The following is a 22995-nucleotide window of genomic DNA, read 5'->3' as shown; positions in this document are numbered from 1 at the left end:
TGGACCTATCTCTGCCAGTTTTGGAGATATAAGGGACTAAATGTTATAATTTTGGAGTTACCATAATGTGCCTTAAATTTCGTACAGAAAAAATTAATTAAAATAAAAAAAATGTCATTTTGGTCAAAATTCTTGAAATAGGAGGTGCTCTGAAGTTTCAGAAGTTCAAATTTGATGAAATAATGTCATTTTTGAACACAAGTTGTCTGCTTTGCCAAGCCTTATGTTTTATTTTTCCAGAGTTCAAAATTTATTATCCATTACCGTACTGCACATTTTGCTTTTACCACCAATATGCACTTTTTGATACAGCGTAACTCGAAAACCGTATGGAATACAAAAAAACCGAGACCACCTCCAGTGTTGGGCTTTACATGCTCTACAAAATGCAAAAAAGAATGGGTCTCTAGCATTAACGGTTCCCGAATTAGAGACAGTTTTCAGTTTCGGTATCTTATGGCCGCTACTCCCGTGAAAATGCACCGATTGACCCCAAATTCATGGAGATGAAAGATGACCTGAAGGGTAACACCTTCCAATAATATTATTGGTTAAGTCTGTGTGGTGTCTGAATAACAGGGCAAAAAAAATTTTTTTCGTAAAAAATTTAATTTTTTTGAAAATTTTGGCCCATTTGACCTTGAAGTAAAGGTCAAAGGTCAAATCCAAAGGTATATTTGAAATCTACACATATGACTTTTGGAAAGCCGTCTATAGAAATTTTTCCCATAACTCCTTCCGTAGGGTAGATAATTAGCATTTAATTTTGCCATTTTTAGACAAGGGTGCATTGCAATGAGTGCCACACCCAGACCCCAATACCGACAAAGCCCAAATTTTACGTGGAACGAGTTGAGATTATAGGTGACCTAAATCCATGAGATGGGTACGGGGGCCCTTACCGTCTAGGAGGAGAAGCGGTAACGGTAGCCGTCCGGCGGAGCCAACGGAGCCGGCAGAGCCGGCGGAGCCGGCGGAACGATCCGGACGGGACCGAAACCATGTGTACCGCCAGCGCTAACGCTGGTGGTACAATTATACATGCTGTAACACACATTTGAGACGGATACCCATTGGTATGATTCTAGTATGTGCATATTTATTAAATAAATCTCCAATGTGGATTTCATCTATTCTGAATAAAATATTTGAACAAGAAGCCCCTCCACCTTAATAAGAATAAACTGCCCAATGTATCATAAAGTATAATACAAAAAGTATTGTTATATATTGCACTTGATTTTATGTTCTAAGAAATATTCAGAAATAATATCTGAAAAAAGAATAATACAATAAAAATATTTATCATAAAATAGTAAATAGGAAATTTTCTGTTTGTGAGGAAACAGTGTTGTTATTATAATCTCTAAAGGTCTTAATGACTAATCTATCTTATATCTACCTTTTGTCTCTCAAAAACAATTTGATGATATGTGAGAAGATATCAAGATACGCAAAAAAGAAATAAAATTGTGCATGTCAGTTTTGAGGAATTGGAAATAGAAGATAACGCGCATGCCTTCCCCTTTTTCAGGAAGCAAAAACCACTTTCCAGGGACAGCAGTCAAAAGTGAAAAAAAATCTGGAAAACTTATAGAAAAGGCAAGTGCTTTCTATGGTATAAACTTACAACAAATATTATTTATACTTGTACATTATGTTGACAGATCTCATCCAATCCTAAAGTGTCAGGTAACTAAGATTATCTTCCAAGGATTGTAAAAATCCTGAGTACATCATCTACAATGTACAGACCAGAACCACCAAATTAAAATCTGACAACAAAAGGACAGCCTTTATTGTTCTGAGTCAATTATAGAAAAATTATGCTACAGTAAATTAAGTAAAAAATCATTATGATGAACAAAAACAGGTGATCAAATAGTTGGAGAAAATATAATATGAAAACATACAAGATAAAAAGAAATAACCCAGTACACTCTTTTAACCCAGAGACCAATGACAGAAAATGGAGAAAAGAAATGCATTTGACTTTCAGATTGCTTTCATCCATAATTAGCACTGGGTTTAATTATAGCAAAATCAAAAAAGGTTGGTCAAATGGGATTCTCCACATACCAAAAATTGTTTAACAGTTGTGTGGCTTGGGATTTTCAGAAAGTGAAACCTGTGAAAAAGTTATGTTCAATGCGTTAAGATACTATTTAGGAGTACACTGATTTACACCAAAAATTAGTCTGTACAACTCAGGTTGGATATCACTGAAATTTAATAGGTGGTTGAACATACTTAGACTTTGGAACAATTTAATACTCGCCCAAAATGAAAGACTTGGTAAACAGATTTTTTTAGAAGATTACAAATTGGGGAAAAAAAAACTGTTCCTCTGAGGTAAGAGAGATACTCAAATTCTGTAATATGGAAACCCATTTTTTAAACAAACAAATTGTGGATATAGAATACATTAAAAAACTCTTTTATGAAAAAGTCCAAATTAAATGGAAAAAAGACATTTTGAAATTTCCTTAATTTCAAACATATATGACATTTAAAAAAATTTCGATTGGGAATTTTGCCTTTGCATGTAGAAACTGGACGGTATACAAATACACCTTTAAATGAAAGAATATGCCAAGTATGCAAAAAAGAACTAGAAGATGAGAGTTATTTCTTACTTCGGTGCACTACTTACACAGAGGAAAGATATAAATTTTATAAAAAGTTGGAGATTCAAAAAAATTATACAAATGACATTTCTATAGAAGACTTAATGGAAAAAAGTTTGAGGCAATTAGCAAAATTTATTGTTAAGATTTTTGATTTAAGACAGGAAAAATTGTATGCAACAAGTGTCTTATAAGCCCGAAGGGCTCAGTGTTCTATACACATGACACGTTAATAAATGATGATGATGTATAACATCAAGCACCCATGCAAAGAACATCATTTCACATCAAAATGATGAACAAATACTGTGAACAATTCAAGTTCAAACTGTTAAAAGAGATTTTAAAAAAGGGATACAGAAGAATACAAAAGATAGAAAAAAATTAACAAGAAAAAATGGAAAATTCATAGCCCATCCATCCATGGTACCCAGGCGCCATTATTGAACATAGGGAGGCCTCTCTTGTCCTGTGGTTTATTCCTAGGGGGCACTGCAGTAGCATTGAATTCTTTCAGTCTTGTCAACATTTTTGCCACGAGTTGTGGATTTTCATTTGCTATATTGTTGTACTCACAAGGGTCTTTCACTATGTGATACAGACAGGGTGATATCGTGGGCTGACAGTTGGTACTAGCATTGGCAGGCTTGGCTCCACAAGTCACCACATCTGGAGTCACTGTGAGGTGAAACGTGTCCACATCTACTGGAATATATCGGGACACAATGCCAAGAAGCTCTTTGTCTAGCACCACATTATTTTCAATTCCATGATTTTTTAGAGATTTCCCAGATTCCATTGCATGTTTCCCAGAATTAATTGCAGACATCCCAATATGTGCCGCCAATTTATCAGAAAATGGCATGAAATCACTCTTTTGGTCTGAATATCCAATGCTCCTCTTGAGAAGTATTCGTCCATCGGGCTTTACTTCATGTGATATGTCATTTTTCTTATTACCTGTCTCAGATTGTGTCATCTTCACAGTGTTTTTTGCTGTATCAGAAATGTCTGGCCATGTCTTGTACTGCTGCGAGTCTCTATCGAGCTTTGTTTCATCCAGTAGATGGTATTGTTCGGGAGCATACCAGCCATCCCAAGTACCACCATAAGTATGACCCAAGATAAGCTTGTACTCGCCAACCCTTACAGCTGAGTAATTCAACATGGGATCAATATTATGCAGCAAATCAACTCTGGGGGTGGGGGCATCCAGTGATAGAGTATTCCACACATTGAATCCATCAAGATTTTTTAGTGTGGATGAGTCTCCTCCGGCAATATGATACAGGGTTGGTAGCCAGTCACAGATGTGCATGAGATCAGGAAGTTTTCTGGCAGAATTTTTGATGAGAGGGCTCCATATAAAGCCAGCGCCTCTCACACCTCCCTCCCAAAGTGTTGCCTTCACACCTCTAGAAAACAAATATGAAAGGTACACGTACAGATGTGAAATACAAGACATTAGGCTCATTAGCAACATTTCTTTCAATTTCTTAATCACTTAAGTACAATGCCAATTGAGAGTCTTTCAAAAAGAAATGACAAAATTCATCAATTTTGGACATATTATGTTTGGATGTTGGCCATACAAATACAATGCCAAATTTAGCTGCTACACCTGTACAGCAGTATATTACTGAGGAAAAGTTTTGGTGAGTGAATACATGAGAGAGAGAGAGAGAAAGAGAAAGAGAGAGAGAGAGAATGAGCACCTCAGTGGCCAGTTGGAGGCATGGTTGGCATTAAAACCAGCAGCAGGACCACCATTATCTGTGCTGAACACTATCACAGAGTTGTTCAACATGCCCCGTTCATTCAGAGCTTTGGTCACATTCTTCACCGAGTCATCCAAGGCAGCTGCCATGGCTGCAAAATATTTGACAATTTAATTTAATTGTCAAAAAGACAATTTAAGTAGCTTTAAAAATTATAGGTGTTAAAACACTCCCCCTAACCCTAAAAATAACAAAAAAAGAAATTCATTTCTGCTTTGACATGTATTATAATCACAGACCATGGCTGCAGTATTTACCTGCAAATTTTCTCCTATTTTCATCATGAATGTTAGGAAACAGTTTATAATACTTGTCCAGTGCTTCAAGTGGATCCCATGGATTGGCGCTGTGGACTGCTTGGTGTGGAAGATACAGAAACAGGGGCTGAAATAAAGAACAATACATTATAGGCATTATTTACAGATACAAGTATAAATTCTGGCAAGCTCCTTGTATAATGACATCACTACTTAACTAACTGATTTCACCAGCAAAGTTTGGAAAAATACTGAACTTTCTAAGCAACTTATATATACCACCTGATGTCAATTTCATGAACGCTACATAACTCAAAATAAAATTGAATATTCTAATATTTTAAACTAGAGGATCAGAGAGGTGATACCACTGCTGGAGTAAGTACATTTGTATGGAAAAGCAAAAAAAGGGACACCACCTCCAGTGTTGAGCTTGACAAGCTCTACAAAATGCTGTAAACAAAAGTTCTCAATATTTTTGTTGAAAATTACCATTTAAAACAAAATCATGGGTAAAAATTTGAATTAGTTTTATTCCAAATTTGTAAAATGCGGTTTATGGCAAAAAGTAGGTCAAAGGTCATATCTCTGCTAGTTTTGGAGATATAATGTATAAACCCATTGTAGCCCTCGTCATCAAAACAAACGGCAGCCATACTGGAGGGAGACCGGAATCGTCTGCTGCGCATGATCATGTTTACATGTACAATTTAGCATTTAATTTCTGTGTTTTCTTTGATATTAAACCGAGTAAAATGATAAATTACTGCAGGGTATATGATCGAGAGAAGATAAATAACTTAACAAGCGTTCACAGACTGCCTGCAGTGGTAACAATCCAAGGTGTAGGGACGAAAACCGTAAACGGAGGAGAGACTGAGGAGTGGCTTTGAATCAAGACTCATCGGACAAGTAAAGGATAAAACTAATTTATTTTACAGCAAAGAATGAAGACCCAGCTGTGCAGCCTTTACCATAAAAGAAAAAAAGTAGAAAACCAATGACCGAGGTGATATGAGCGCACGTACACTGCATATTAGTAGTGCCCAAAAAGTCTTGGTGGAGAGTGTGTTGTAAAAACGTGTGGAAATACCCAGGCAGGGTTTCAACTTTCATTATGAAGACTCACTTATTGCCTTGGGTGTAATTTGTTATCAGTTATGGTGCTCTTTGGATTTTATCTGCTGTCATCTACCTCTTTAATACCTGGTTAGCATTATTGTCAATTAGTGTCAAGGCTACAGTACAATGTACACAGCTCAGCTGGGCCAATTAAATCAATTACCTGTGTCATGTGTATTTGGAAGTTAGTGGCTTGATTTTAGATTTAGTGTAGTGTTAGGAGTAAATCTGTTTTGTAAGTATATATTCTAGCTCAGGTACCATTTAATTGAATGAACTTATGAAATGAATTTGAAAAATGTTGAATTCTGTGTTTTCCTACTGTATTATGATGCAAGTTACAATATGAATAAAAATAACTATTGTTACCTTTTTTTGTTAATTTACATTTAGGAAATTGATCTGACATTTTCCCACCAAGCCACACTGAATGATTGGGTGCAAATAAATCTTGGTTATCAAAAAAAAAAAAAAAAAGGTGACAGGTACACAAGGTAGAAGCAGCGAAAAAATATTCTTATATCTTTGTGACCAGCTGAGAAGACAGGATCTGAACATCAGGAGAGTGAAATTCAGTGCATGACAGGAGTTATTTAATTGGATATGTTTATTTATTTAATTGTTCATTTGTTGTTTTAAAGTTGTTGTCCTGATAGCTTGCATACAACAAGGATAGGTTTTCGATTTATTTAGAATTGTGAGCAGAAGCACAAGAAGAAATGAAAACACTTTTTTCTTTCTCATATTTTTAAAGGCTAAATGGAAAAGTTTGCAAGAAATATATAATTTTGTATGGTGCACCTCCCACAGATGGTCTGATATGCAGAAACAGATGGCTGTTGTACATGTAGGTTGTGCATTTTTTAATTGTGACCACCAGTTGTGGAATTCTCCTAAATAAAATTACAAACTGCTTAGTAACACCATCTAAGGCCTTATATGTACATACCCACACAGCACATATCAATTGTGAGTCTTCAATCAAGCATTTCTCTAGACATAGATAAAAAATATACTAAACAGGTTTCTCAAATTATGGTGGCTTGATTCGACTTAATATGCTCATGTACATGTTGCATTGCATCATTAAAAGTATGGAAATATTTTTCATGTCAGTGTTATCAACCAAAAGGAAAGGGACCCTGATAATCTGTCATTGAATTGTGCAACGTTTTACATTTCATGTTTACTTTTATCCATACAAAATGTGCATTTTCCTATATTTTCAATCAAATAAAGATCAATTCATGAACTGACTTGTTGTTATGTTACATTGAATGTCATAAGTTTGAAAAATACATTGCTTCTGTGAAGGTATGGACTAATAATAAAATGCTAACAATGTTGCTACTGTGAATGGTTGAATTCATGGTAAAATATTGAACTCTCAAACAACAGTCATGTTACAAATACTTCCTAATGAACCAAAATGAAGCACAAGAATGCTGAAATAATTTCTGACAGCTTCATGATGTACAGTTAAATCATATCTGACAGCAATATTTCTTGTCACAACCCTGCATACTCTCTTCTTTGAGTCCGTAAGGGTTGATCCCGATAGTCAGCTCAAATTTCTCCTTATATCTATCCTTTATGTACAAAGTTGCTTCTATGAAAGGTTGAACTTATGATTACACAGTAAACTCTCTAAAACTATAACTTTTATTACCCAATGAACAAGAAAAATGAAGTACAAGATAACTGAACTAGCTTCTGACAACATTCCACGATGTTGGGATACAGGGGTAGGTCAGGATTTCACGTCTTTGGACTGTCTTGAGTTTATATGGGTCCATCACGCTGATCAGCTGAAGTTTTCACATGTATATACTATTTCCTTTTGGTGTACTTGATCACGATATGAAGATTATTTCATTTTATCTGGTTCACCTATATTTACGCTACTATTCCCCGTCGTTCTTTCCCTCCAGAATGGCCGCTGGACGAGTGTTACGGAGCAAATATGACGTCACTGTAATGGGTTAATAGAAAAGTTGCAAAGTTCAGTTCATGGTGAAAAATAGGCCAAAGGTCAATTTTAAGGTGATAGTTGGATTACCACTATATGACTTCCTATTCAACTTCAATAGTAAATATGGCCCTATCTCTACCAGTTTTGGAGATATAAGGGACTAAATGTTGCAAAGTTCAGTTCATGACGAGAAGTAGGTCAAAGGTCACTTTCAAGGTCACTGTTAGGTTGCCAGTATATGACTTCCTATTCAACTTCAATAGTAACTATGGCCTATCTCTGCTAGTTTTGGAGAGTTCAGTTCATGGTGAAAAGTAGGCCAAAGGTCAATTTCAAAGTCACTTTTAGATTGTCAGTATATGACTTCCTATTCAACTTCAATAGTAACTAGGGCCCTATCTCTGCTAGTTTTGGAGATATAAGGGACCAAAATGTTGCAAAGTTCAGTTCGTGGTGAAAAAGTAGGTCAAAGGTGAATTTGAAAGTGACAGTTGGATTGCCAGTATATGACTTCCTATTCAACTTCAATAGTAACTTTGGGCGTATCTCTGCCAGTTTTGGAGATATAAGGGATAGAAAAGTTGCAAAGTTCAGTTCACGGTGTAAAATAGGCCAAAGGTCTATTATAAGGTCACAGTTGCATTGCCTGTATATGCCTTCCTATTCAACTTCAATAGTAACTATGGCCCTATCTCTACCAGTTTTGGAGATGTAAGGGACTATAATAATGCAAAGTTCAGTTCATGATTAAAAGTAGGTCAAAGGTCAATTTTAAGGTCACATTTAGATTGCCAGTATATGACTTCCTATTTGAGTTTCAATAGTAACTATGGCCTTATCTCTGCCAGTTTTGGGGATATAAGGGACTAAAATATTGCAATTTTGGAGTTACAGTAATGTGCCATAAATTTAGTAAAGAAGAACTTAAAGGGATAATAACTCTTCGTTTCGGCCAAAAAATTAATTTTCCTAGAGTAAACAACGATTTTCCCATACTTACCAATGGTTAATGAATCCATTTTTACATTCAAAGTTAGTCCCTGGTTTTTTTCTAAAAAGTTTGGTTTTTTGTTAAAATCTCTTAAGAGATTTTAACTGAGTATAGCCATCAATGGAGGTCACGTGGTCTAAAGACTAGCTCAGATATCAGAAAAAATAGCTATAACTGCCGCTTTTATGGTAAAACAAAACATATTATATTTCTATGAGTTATTCACAATGTTTTTATTGTGAAATATAGATATCACACTGAAATAAAGACAAGATAATTTTGGTTGATATTCATGAAATGGGAGGTGCTCAGAAATTCCAGATGTTCGAATTTCATGAAATAATGTCATTTTTGACCAGAAGTTGTCTGCCTCGCTAAGCCTTATGTTATCTTTTCCAGACGTTTGAAATTTTATACATATTACCGTATTGCACATTTTACTTTCACCACCACAATGTACTTTTTGATACAGCATAACTCGTAAACCATATGGAAAACAAAAAAATGGACGCCACCTCCAGTGTTGGGCTTGACATGCTCTACAGAATGCAAAAAACAAGAGCACTTACTGTCCCTGAATCAGAGAGGGTTTTCAGTTTCAGTATTTTATGGCAGCTACTCCCGTGAAAATGCAGCAATTTACCCAAAACTCACGGAGATGAAAGATGAACTGCCCATAATATTATAAGTAAGGTCTGTGTAGTTTCTAAAAAATCGGAAGAAATAAATTTTCTATCTTAAAAAATTTCCATTTTTAGAAAATTTTGGCCCGTTTGACCTTGAAATAAAGGTCAAAGGTCAAATCCAAGGGCATATTTGAAATCTCCACATATGACTTTCAATCAGCCGTCTGTAGAAATTTTTCCCATAATTCCTTCGGTATGGTAGATATTTAGCATATAATTGTGCCAATTTTGGACAAGGGTGCATTGCAACAAGCGCCACACCTAGACCCCAGCGCCGACTATGCCCAAATTTTTACGTGCATCGAGTTAAGATTACACATGACCTAAATCCAAGAGATGGGTACGTAGGCCCTTGTAGTCTAGGAGGAGAAGCAGTAACGATGACTTGGCGGCAGAGCCGCAGGAGCCAGCGGAACATACGGGTTGGGACTAAAACCATGGGTACCACCAGCGCCTTCAATTATATATATTAAAAAAAATAACTAAAGAATCTGAGAGGTGAGACCGTGTCCTGGTATTTTACCACCAGTGGGAGTAAGTGCATAAAATTTTAAAGGTATGAATGTATGGGTCTTAGTTGCGGAGAAGTAGGGTTAATGGTATTGCCAGTGGCTAGGCTGGTATTGAAATTAAAAAAAAATACCCATAGTAAAAAATTTCCAAAAGTTTACCTTGTTGGTGTCATGTCTCTGAATTATTTTGGTGGCTTCCTCAGTGAAAAGTTCTGTTGAATACCTCCCACTGTAGTTTGACTGCAGAGCCATATCACGGCGGAAATCAAGACCATATGCTCCTGGCTGGAAAACCAGGATGAATTTTATAATTTTGGTAATAATTTTTTTTTCTTTTTTTTTCTCAAACAGAGTAATGAAATGAAAAGCTATGTTTGCTCCATATAATGAAAGACAGTTTGAAATTTCTGCAAAAGGCATACTGTACAATGCACATCATACCATAATACTGAAATCAGTCTAATTGATATCTTTTAAATTACTCATTAGTTAGTTGAGGTACATACATAAGCATAAGCCTTGTGATTGTTGTAGCCCTCCTCGCCAAGCCAGTAGCCAAAATGGCTGTCAAAGCCACGGAAAGTCGGGGTGTACTCCTTCTTGAAGAACCCAAGGTGCCACTGTGAGGAATAATTATGAAAAGAGGTTATATATATATATATATATATATATATATATATATATATAGACACACACACACACAAACACACACATCAATGTTATAATGCAGCTTAACATATAAATACTTTCTCATGTGTAAATTTAAAAAAACCCTCTCAAGTCACATGTATGCACACAATATTTACACATGCATAAAATTCATTTACAGCTTAAAATAAATTGTAAATTGTTAGTCAGTGGAGAAAAGGTGGTGGAGACATAGAGTGGAACTGGGGTGGAAAAATATAAAAATAAACTTTCAGGAGTCTTCAACAATGCAAGGGTATCTAGCACTAATGTTGTGTTTTTTTTTATCTCAATACACATTTCACAGACAATATCAATGTTATACACTGTCCTTTTATCTGTCCAAATTTTAAAATGGCCTAGGAGACAAATTTTGCACTTGAAAAAATACAACAACTACAAAGAAAAAATTTCTTATAAAAACATGTACACTTTAAGTTTGTTTGTTGCTCAAAAGGTCAAACATTAAAATAAAAATTGTGATGGCTGTGCCAGACACATTCATCTCTCCTAGCACAATACTTAATACACAATACTTAAACAAATTCATTTGCCCTATGCCATGCTGCAATCCAGCCTTTTCCCATTAATTTAATGGGCTGTGGCTTAAAAACATTGAGCAGCCACTGGGTTTATAATATATATATATATAATTTCTGATTAAAACATTGAATGCTGGTATATATCCTAACTGAATGAGCCAGTGACAGTGCGAAAAAGAAAAAAATAAATAGTTCAAAACCATTGTCCTGTTTCACTTAGACTTCATAACAAACATCTTCTCTTTACAGGATTTATACACAACAATGCTTTCAACAGAAGTGAACAATTAGTAATGACACAGTCGTAACCACCAGACTTGCTCTTGGGTTGTGCAATAAAAGTAGGAAGAAATATCTTGGTGGCTTTGGGGGTCTTGCAGCTGCTTAAGGTGGGAAACTGCCCCCCCCCCCCGCCCCCAAATAAATAAATAAAACAATAGTCAAATGCTAATAATGATTTGTGTCCCTTTCTCCATAGTTCCCACTATACCTCAGACAGAGAAAAGACTGAGTAATAAATCTGATTACCACAGTTGGCACAACTTCCAGCCTTGACATACCTCATGTGAACAGGCCTAATCTAATCAAGTTGTTCTTAAACTGTTATCAGGTCATTTTCAGGTCACAGTCAGTAATATTATGAGTGTACACGGTAATGACTCAATCTTTTCAATGAAGATAAATTATCAATTTTTCACATACATTTTAATTAAAATTTGGAAGTGTTAAAAATGTAATTCTTTGCAGCATTTTTTGTGCTTTTATGGTATAGAATACAGCTATAAGTTGACAAAACAGTTGCTGCCTTTTGATGGAAATGGTCAAATTTTATGACTTAATGACTTTAAAAAAAACAACTGTTATAACTGTAATATTCACAAAAATAAAATCAAGTCATTGCCATACATCAGGGATATGATCAGCAATTATATTTATTGATGGGTGAAGCACTTTAATTATTCCCCAAAACCTCTTCTTTAAAAATCAATATTCTATGCACAAAAACTGATGATGTCATACCGAAAATATTTTGTCCAACAGAACTTTTTAACTTTAAAAGGTTTGTGATAAACCCTGAAACAAAAAAATGCAAATCTGTGAGCCACTGCCATGCATAAATGATGGGTATCAATTTATGAGCCACTGTTTTGCATAACATTGTAGCTATCTATGACCTAAATCTGCTGATAGCACCGCTGACACAACTGTGTCAATGCCCTAAAAAGAGAGTACAAGGACACCTTTAGATTAACAGGTTTCACTAGAACTGAGTACATTTCCAGACTGGCTGATCCTCCATGATTAAAATTAACATACCCGACTTTTAACACACTGTAAATTCTTTCACTTAGCATACCGTAACTTCTCACGAATCTCAGACAAAACCATTAAAAATGAAAATTTTCCAAAACAATGTTGGATTTGAAAGAAATACCTGAATAAAAATCAAATTTAACACTTAAAGGGATAACAACTGTTTGTGAGATATCCATATTTTACTATAAATACATTGCAAACAAATCATAGAAATATAATAAATTCTATTTTACCACCAAAATGGCGGTTAACACATTTTTTCTGGAGTTTATGCTTGCCATCACATCACTTGACCTCTATAATAGATGGCTACACTTTGTGATAATCTCTTAAGAGAATATTACAAAAAAAAAAAAAAAAAAACTCTTAAGAGAATATTACAAAAAAAAAAAAAAACTTTTTAGAAAAAAAAACAGGGACTAACTTTGAATGTAGAAATGGATTCATTAACCATTGGGAGGTAGACTCGCCCTTCAAGAAATCGACGCCTTCAAGAAATCGACGAAAACCGGAAGTGCGTGTTTTTTTGCACTGTTTTTCCTGTCATGCCCATCGTAAACACTGTGTTGTCAAGTAAAATGAAGTGTCTGATACAAAGTATCAAACGCGGCATTCACGTGCTTGCTTGCGATGCGTTCAGTACAATTTGTTTACACTGACAAGTCGAGGTCAGGAATGCACAATGTTTTTCTATGTAATTACACAGTTTCAATTTTGATTAGTGAATTTTCTTTTATCTGCATGGTCATTTTCCGAACATTTGTATAAGCTACGGAATATTTCTCATTGGAAAATCACCCAGCAGCTTTCCAAGTACAAGCGAGTGACGTCATGACGCACTTCCGGTTTTCGTCGAGATCTTGAAGGGATTAGCGTTACGGTTTGCTGCACATTTAAAGCATTCTGTCTCAAAATGTACTCAACTGCTAGGATTGAAATTTACAGAACTTATTTTTCACATGATATCACACATATGTGCTTAATTTGAGAGCTTTAACTGTTATATGTTTTCTACAGTGCCCATTCAAAATTGAAAAAGAGCTATTTTCCGTCGATTTCTTGAAGGGCAAGTCTATGGGAAAATTGTTCTTTACCCCAAGAAAAATCATTTTTTGGCCAAAATGAATAATTGTTATCCCTTTAAATATCATAATCATTTGAGCTCTTTCAAAAGGCGATGAAAAAGTTTGGATGAATTTCCTTACGGAGAAAAGCAGGTATGTCAATGACCCAATTTCCCAGTATATTTGCTAGATTATCATTAAAATTGTGAAACAAAATAAGTTTTATCCTCATTTTATGTCAAAATAGATAACGTATCTAATACCATTAGTATCTTGAAGATCTTTTAAAGGCAAGATAATTCAATTAACTTATTATTATTTTTCATTATCTTTTGATCTACTGTATATGCAGTATGCTGGGGCTGTGCATTCATCTCCCATAAACCTTTCCTTTCTTGGTGAATGTCAAGAAAATTCTTTTCCCGTTAATTTTAATTTAAAACTAGACAGAAAAGCTGGCAAATATACAGACAGCATCCAGGAAACGAGGCAGCAAAGCTATCAAATGTTCAGACATTATGCTGGAAAAAGTGCACAAAATAATGTTTTGGTCAATTTTGATCCACTGTTACATAAGGCTTTAAAACAGCATAATCCTTCTTATCCTCTTACATGATGTACTACAGGTAACATGGACATTGAAAACCTAGTTCCATGGGATATAAAAGCCACTGAAAATGCTAATGTGTGAAAAATGAAAATTTCACATAAAAAAAAACAGAACAATTACTGTAAATGTAAATCGATCATGCCAATTTTCGAAAGCAACCTGCCCTTTTACCAAACAAAGCCACTTAGTAACTTTAAAATCAAACAAAAATATGGTTTGGAGGTTACAGGGCAAATGTCATGCATCGGGCAGCGACAGCAACAGAGACAGCTATGTCACAGACCAGGCCAGGGGGGGGTTCGGGGGTTTGAAAGAACCGCCCCTTTTGCTGGGAAAACGTCCTCTCTGGGTAAAATTTGATCTAGGCACATGAAGTTTTTAAGGAAAAAGGTCCACTTTTTCAGAAAAAGAACCTTTTTGAAATTGCTGGCTATGGGCCTGCAGACAGATGCTCATCTTGTTAAAATATATACAGAAACTTGTCTGTAATTAAAAATCCTCTCTCATTACCTTCCCCACTATGTGAGTTTCATAGCCGAGCTGCTTCAGATACTGAGGCATGATGGTCTCATTCAGTCCCAAACCATAGGGGGCAGCACCCACCAAGACATCGTGCTGGAGGCCTGAAAATATATACACTTTTGCTTAAAACAGTAATTTTCTTTTGTTTCATATTTTACTTATTTATTTATTTTGCTTAAAAAAACATACTATGCAAAATTATTTCATGTCTGATTGTGACCAGCCTATGTAATTTATAGAGATCATGACATTAGATATCAGCTGTAATAACATGCGCATGTAAATAACATAAATACCACAAAGATGAAAAGCAAGAAGGAACTGCTATTTTACAGATGCTCTTGATAATTCATCGAAAATTCCACCTGAATTTCAATTCAGTATAAAGTTTTTGATATTGACTCACAACTTAAAGATAGACAATATGCATTAGAAGCAAACATGTTAATCATATTTGTGTTGCATAATATTATTTTTGATTATAAACAGTTAGTCCCATTTAAACTGGGCTATTTCAACCTACTGAATAAAACAAGGCAGCAAAGTCGTCAGTTGTTCAGACAAAGCAGGAAAAAAATGTTAAGCAATTTTTTTGTTAATTTAAAAAGAACATCATATAATGCTTAACAGCATTATCACCACCACTTCAGAATAAGTACCTAGCATAGGGCTTCAAGCACATAAGAATTCAAAATCATGTGGTATGTTTTATGTTCTTGAAAGTCAGACATACAATACAGGGGAAAATGTTAAAAAAAAAAACTTCAAATAACTTCAAAATAATGATATTAATCCAATCAGACTAATTTTCTCAGTTGAGGCTTTAAGTTCTGTGAAGCACCTCTGTGGTCTTCCTTTTATTTGGTTTTTGTGATGTCAATTTTGATGCAATATTACCTAATGCTGGGATTAAGGATTTCCGAGAAAGTCTGTGCACACTTAAACACTATGGCTAAGAAATTTATGGCCCTGTTTAATTAACCTGGTTATAAAATATCATTGCCACTTGTTAGTTAATGAGTCAAATGATTTAACAACTCCTATCTCACAGCTAGTAATTATCCACAAGGGACATTCAAGACTGATCATATGCAGCAATATATCACCTGACACAAAGCTGGGTTTACAAAATTAGAAACAATGATGTACAGAATATATGAAGCTTAACAGCACAGTCAACATTGAAAATCCCAGATATGAGAAAAATGATGACAGTGCACAAAATAACATTACATAATGCTTAACAGCATGTACACCATTTTTGTGGAAATATAGGAAATGTAACTGTTACAGAGCTTCTGGTGGATGGGAATTACAAGTCACATCTTAAAAATGCCTGTGATTTACAAATGAAAAAAAAAAGAAATAAAATGAAAATTTCACAAAAGTTTTAAGAAAGACAAATAATCTAATCAAGCTGGTTTTCCAATGTCAACTGTATGTCAATCCTATTAATTATTCTTGTAAGTTACAAAATAATAGGTAACACAGTTTTTCTCTTAGAGCATTTATAGGGGCAGTGCAAAAATTTTTTATAGGTTACATAATGCTAAACAGCACAATCACCACCAACTTTAAAACAATATACTGTATCATTACAAAAAATAACTAGTAAAGGGCTTCAGGCACATGGAGTTCAAAAGCACATGGAGTTGAAAATGCCAATATGTGAAAATTTTCACAATAAATAAATAAATAAATAAATTAAAAAAAAAAATAAATAAATAAATCCATTACTTAAAAAAATAAAAAAGAATCCAACCAGACTTTTTTTAGAACTAAACCAGTATTTTGGGCCTTCCAATATTTTCTGTAAGTTATGGAATCATAATGGTTTTCCTTAAATGGTTAATAGCATAATCACCATCAATCTTTAATTATGCACTGCAGGTAACATTTATATTTAGAAAATGTGACTAGCATTTCTTACCTCTCCTAGCACCATGCTTGCAAGACATTTCCTAATCTCCATTTGGGCACTTAAAGATAACATTGCACCCTCTGCGGGCCATATTTGGAGATGGAAGCTGACAATTTTGAACTAAAAAATGGCCTAATGGACCTTTATTTGAAATAGGGTAAACCTTATCAATTATGGGAAAATTGATGAAATTTTCAGGAAAATCCTTTTTTTTCTCTATAAAACTATGACAAAAACGCATGCTCTGTGACACACACACACACACACACTCTATGACATTCAGAGACACTGTGACACACACACTCTGTAGCATGCACACACATGTGCACACGCACACACACACACACACACACACACACACACCTGTATGAATAGGATGTCTCCCTGTCATCAGGGCACTCCTAGAGGGAGTACAGATTGGAGAGACATAGTAATTAGACAGCATCACCCCAGTGTAGGCCAAAGTGTCCAGAGCTGGGGTAGGGATCTGGTTAGAACCATGGAAACTGACATCATTCCAGCCCTAAAATATGAGAATAACTTATTGTCCATTTTCATATTTTGGATACGATTTGAAATAAACACAACTTTTAAATTGTTTGTATCTTTGCAAATAATGTGGAAATAATGTTGGCATATGGATATAAATATGCTATTTAGTGAATTAACTCGTTTCATCACTGTGTACATAGGTACATGCATGCATGCGTGTTCGTGGATGGGGCCAGAGGGCCATGATTAAAACCAACAGGGGAACTGTTAGAATATGTACAGCGAAGAGACCTGACATATACAGTAATGATACTGTAACAATCAACTAATGCTACATTTAATGAAAGATAAACTTTATAAGATTTGTAAAAGACTATTTACTGGAATAAGACAGTTTGAATACAATTCAATGTTCACCCTCAATTCATTTGCTCAAACATTCAATATGTTAAAAATAAAGGATAGCAGAGTTGGTACGGACATCAAAGAGACGCTGTACAAACATCAGTAAGTTTTAAAACAGTAACGTGACTGCATCTCAAGGGTAAACTTACCAAATCATCTGCCACTATTACAATGATATGTGGCCTTGAACTCTGGGCACAGCCACCTTGCAACTGGCACCAAGTGCAGACAATTATCAGGAAAACTGTCTGTTGATTCATGGCTCTTCAGTGGAAACTCCCTAGAAAGAAGATGCAACCACATTAGCTGATCACATAAAAATCAACATCACGTCACGTAGAGTTTGTTTACATTCACCAAGCCTCAACTTGTAAGTGATTTAAAACACCTACTTCTTATCTTTTTCCTCTTATATAGAGGTGACTCACCTCTTCCCTGCTTATGCACTTTGTCGCTCTTTATGGAGCATTATAGTTCTAAGTCTTCTGATTTAAGAAAATTTTTTAAGGACTTCAAGGCTCAGAATAGCTGTACTGTCATATGTCATATAGAAGTAACACAACCCTAGGAGAGTATCCAGGAGAACTTGACTCATATACATTACTTGCAACTTGTGAGGACAATTTTTTAGTTAGTGCACACGAGAAAGCATAGAAATCTGTAAACCTCATTAGATTTTATATATCTCACAGCACAAGTAAGATTATGACAAAGACAAACATCACAGCAACAAAGGCATACATTTATTTTCATAAATGGTAAAACATCACTGCATGCAGCAACTCTTCAAGGTTAGTAATATGTCACCTTGAATAAAGTTTGTATTTTCCTATTTTAATATTATAAATTTGCAAATCTCTCTTAATGACTATTAATAATCTCACATAACTTTAGATGTTATTCAAATTTTTCAAAGACACATAAAACGACATTGCCTTTTCCACTTTCCAAGTTTCAAAAATCTTTACAATTCTATATTGGAGTCAGTTTTACCAAGGAGTTTTAACACAAAAACACATTGGTTTTACTGATATACAGTTTCAAAGGTGCACACAATATACTGGGTTGTACATGTAGAATATATAATCCCCTGACTGTGACAGAAAAAATGTATATACATGTAAATAAAATAAGGGGAAAAAAGAGAGAGGATGAGAGGGAGAGAGAGAGAGAATTTCAAATTATTCTTGATATTTATAATAAGCACACTTTCTTTACACCTGGTTAAAAAGGCCAGAATTTCCAGCCACCATTTTTTTATTAAAATGTCATACAGTACATCCTTTACTGCATTTGACTGTAAACAATATAGGAATGGAATGAATAAAAATATTTAAATGTAATATTTAAATGTCTCAAGTATAAAGTATAGATATTTATAAACCAGCTTCAACTCAAGTATACATCCTTATCCATATTTCTCATGATGAATTGTGGAAATGATTGACCACATTTTGTTTAATGAAAGGATATTACAAAAAGCATTCAATTAAAAAAAAGGCTGCTAAGACACATTCTAAGTCTCCATTAGATAGCATTTTTATTATCAAAATGCTTCTAATAAAAATTCACTATACAAATCATATTAATCAAACACCCAGGGCAAAGCTTAGAAACTAGTTGTGAGCAGTCAAGTTGGGCAGGGAAATGTAGTATGGAAGAAAAAGAAATATATGATGCTATGAAAATGAAAAAATTGGTGAGTTGGCTCACTATCACAGTCACTGAATTAAATTTTCAAAGCTGAAAAAATACATATTACAGTGTACAAACATCAGTAAGTTTTAAAACAGTAACATGTTGAGTAAAACCAGGTAAAAAAAGACCCCCTCCCATAAACAAACCTCTTTATTTTTCATTAACTCCTCAAAGTGACAAATAAATAAAGAAAGAAAGAAAGAAATTTATAAGCCCAGATTGCTACTTCCAATGCAGTCACCTTCAGTATATACTTTACTAAAAGTTTATTTCCACATTCCTAATTCATACTGATAGTAGGTTTAGTGACCAAAGGTAAGGGCATGTGTGTGAGCAGGCGAGTGGAGGGAGGGAGAGAGGTGTACATGCTTGTCATAGCTTAGACTTACATTATTAGGTCACATGCTTTAACAGCTATCACCTTGCAAAGATAAAAGGGTCATAAAGAGAGCCAGGTAAATAGCCCAAAGTAGGTCAAGTGATATTGATGAGATAACATCTTCAGAACAAAGCTGAAATACATGTAATTTGTGTATATCACATGATTTTTATACTAAACTGGTATTGTAAGATAAAACCAATATATATAGGAACAAAGCGAATTTTCTACAAGGCTATACAAACACATGTTTACTCAGAAATAAAATAATTTGTGTATATCACATGATTTTTATACTAAACTGGTATTGTAAGATAAAACCAATGGATACAGGAACTAAGTGAATTTTCTACAAGGCTACAAACACATGTTTACTCAGAAATAAAAACAAAATCCAAGAATAACTATGAAGTCCTTTTTTTAAATACATGCAAAAACTATGAACATGACCCTATATAGCAGGGATGGGAACAGAGAATGCTTAAATAAGTACACCTTCCTATCTTCTATCTGTTCATATACATATATATATTCCAGCAACCTTTTCAACTCTCATTTTCACATAAAAGAGAAAAAAATTTCAAATGTAAACTGGGAAATCCCAATTCCTAACATCAACACCAATCCCCTGTTGTATTTGTCTTCATTAAAGCCCCTTTTTCCTTTTTATTGAATTATGTCACTGCACCTACATGTTATTGCAAATCAGACTGAGAGAGCATCAACATATTTTTGTATCTCTAAAATGACAGATCCAAGGAGACTCCCCTCCCCCCCCCCCAAAAAAAAAAATGTATAAGTAGAATGTTAAATGTGCAAATGTTATTAAATGCCAGGCATGTATCACTTTGTTATATGCCTGCTGTCAAGATGTCAAAATGAAGCCAGCTAATTTTCTTTCATCCCTGCACCATTAATTTACTAGTGATCTGCTGTAGACTTCATTAACTTTTTTAATCCTGAAAATTCAGATTTCTCGTCTATCTTGTTTGGCAACTTGTGCACAGGTTATCGTGACAAACATGATGCACCAGTGATATAAAATTCATCCAGGTAGTAATCTAGGGATAAGACTAGTCCTCACTGAAAAAGCAGGAAAACTGGCCAGGGGTCCAGGGAACATGATTCACAAGAATGACCCAAATGACCCTGAAAAAGTCGGAAAAGTCTCATCAGTGTTATACTGTAAATATACCCCAGAAAATTGCAAATTTTACAAAGGCAAATTTTCAGTTCTGCAAGTACAGCCTTTGTTGGAGAAATATAATGTAATTGAAACTGCACCTTGTCTACATTGGGGCAAATATTTCTCAGACAAAGGTCATTATTTCAGAATTATGCAGACAATACCTTAGTGACACTGTCTGATTTAGATGCTGTTTTACAAATGGGATGCTGAGGTGATAGTTTTGCAGGATGGCAGGAAGTAAAAGAGAAATAAAGAATCAAACTGGCACATGATTCCTCCCTCCACTCAAGGTGCTATGTTTTCCCTTGATGTGGGTATAATTGATAGCATTTAAAGCTCTTAAAGTGACTAAAGCCAGTTTTTTTAATGCATCCTAAGAGCATGAAGCTTTTAAAACATATATTGACATAAAAATGGCCTTAATCAATATGGAAAAAATAATCATATTCACCGCCTCCTGTTCAACCTTAGTGGTCAGCTATCTTAACACAGTTTGAAAATGATGCAGGCTCTTGTGTCAGATCTGACCTGAGACTCTTGCAATCTTCAGAAGTTTAAAGCACGATTTAAGCAGGAATTTAAATCATTTACCTTTTTTCAAAATTGTTAAAGAGTTATGGTGAGTATCAGAAAAAGAAGATGCAAGGTTGGAAAGTTGGGGGGAGGGGTAATGTTGTTTACCCTGTGGAAAATCCATTAAATTTGAGATTTTATTGGGAAAACCCTGGCTTCTGGCTTGTAATGCTTTAACATAGGACTATTTGAAGTTTATGACCTGCAGTGAGCACCTAGCAAATAAAACATAAGGGTGAGGCAACTGACTTGCCTCTCCATTAATCATTATATGAATAAAATAAAATCATATATCCTTTCTCATTACATTAGATTAGATTAGATTAGATTAGATTAGATTAGCGTTGATTTCTGATTCAGATTCCTACTGGATCCTTATCGGACTCTTCCTCCAAAACTAACTTGTGACTTCCGATGATGTTAATTTTGGACCTATAATTGTCATATTTGAGTTCCTGGTCATCCCACTACTTGTCTAATCTGTTCTTAAAAGAGCCAAGGCTTTTTGCCCTGACAACTTGATAGGGTAGGCTATTCCATATTTGTGTTGTACGCACAGTGAAGCTGTATTTTCTCAAGTCTAATTTGGCTCTTTGAGGGAATAGCTTGAAACAATTTCCTCTATTACCAGACCTATGTGAATGACTGGACCATAATTTAATAAAGTCTCTAGTTGATTTGTCGTATATCCCAGTGACTAGTTTGTACTGTACATCTCAATCATGTCCCCTCTCACCCTCCTATAGCTAAGTGTTGGTAGCCCAAGTTTACGTAATCTTTCTGGGTAACTAAGGTTATTCATACCCGGTAGCTGTTTTGTAGCCCTACGCTGCACTCCCTCGATTTGATCAATGAATTTGCTCTTGTGTGGTGCCCATGCTGAGCTTGCATAATCCAGGTGAGTACGTACAAGTGATTTGTAGAGAGGAAGGAATGTCTTAGAGTTCAAATGTTGAAATATTCTTCTGATAATTGCGAACATAGAGTTGGCCTTCCTGCATTTTTCACTAATATATTTTTCAAAGCTTAAATTATTATCATTTATAACTCCTAAATCCTCCTACATATTTGCCTTTCTTATACAGCAGACAAAAAACAGTTATCAAAAAAAAAAAAAAAAAAAAAAAAAAGAATATTAAAAATAATAATAAACAAATGAAATACAATGCATAAATAAAACAAAAGGTTGAACATACCCCCTACCTCCCCCCCCCCTAAAATCCTAGCTTCCACCTGGTTCATTAGCTGTCACTCGTAAACAATCTCTACTTACAGTATAACAATTATCTAAATCATCTAACAGTCAGCTGTGTAAAGGCTCTCATTCAGTCACTACCTGGACCCTTATCGTCATAAATATTTAATTATGGCATATTTCACATTGGCGACGTGTACAAATGGATGATAACACACCTGTCGTGAACGACCCTAATACACAGAAAAGCCGCAAGAGTGAGATTTGCTCCACAAAATTTTCCCAAAATATGCAATATTATGTATTCTGTCAATTTTTGGGTAACATACTTTGCTCGAATATCTCTCTGTTTGCCAGGGGAACCTATACCTGACGAATATGCGTCTTCAGATGAATGATCAGAATTTCCCGGGAATTCATCTCTCACCTGGTGACCTTGCTCTGCAAGATAGACGT

The 22995-nt window shown here is 34.9% G+C and overlaps 1 protein-coding gene across 1 annotated transcript; it reads right to left on the bottom strand.

Moving 5' to 3' along the window:
- Positions 1 to 1077: 1077 nt before the first annotated feature.
- Positions 1078 to 22994, bottom strand: LOC106160922 (arylsulfatase B-like). Its single transcript, XM_087018423.1, has 9 exons — positions 22869 to 22994; positions 17655 to 17785; positions 16972 to 17131; positions 14676 to 14788; positions 10452 to 10565; positions 10105 to 10230; positions 4663 to 4789; positions 4343 to 4496; positions 1078 to 4042 (listed from the first exon to the last, which is right to left on the bottom strand). The coding sequence occupies exons 2-9, from the start codon at positions 17763 to 17765 to the stop codon at positions 3034 to 3036; spliced, it is 1914 nt and encodes a 637-aa protein (XP_086874549.1). The 5' UTR covers positions 17766 to 17785; positions 22869 to 22994; the 3' UTR covers positions 1078 to 3033.
- Position 22995: the final 1 nt, after the last annotated feature.

The sequence above is a fragment of the Lingula anatina genome, chromosome 7 (assembly GCF_051362555.1).
Source record: "Lingula anatina isolate TDL-2025a chromosome 7, LinAna3.0, whole genome shotgun sequence".
In the NCBI taxonomy this organism is placed as follows: Eukaryota; Metazoa; Brachiopoda; class Lingulata; order Lingulida; family Lingulidae; genus Lingula; species Lingula anatina.
The sequence above is the reverse complement of the archived record's forward strand: the minus strand, read 5'-3'. Positions and strand labels throughout refer to the sequence as shown.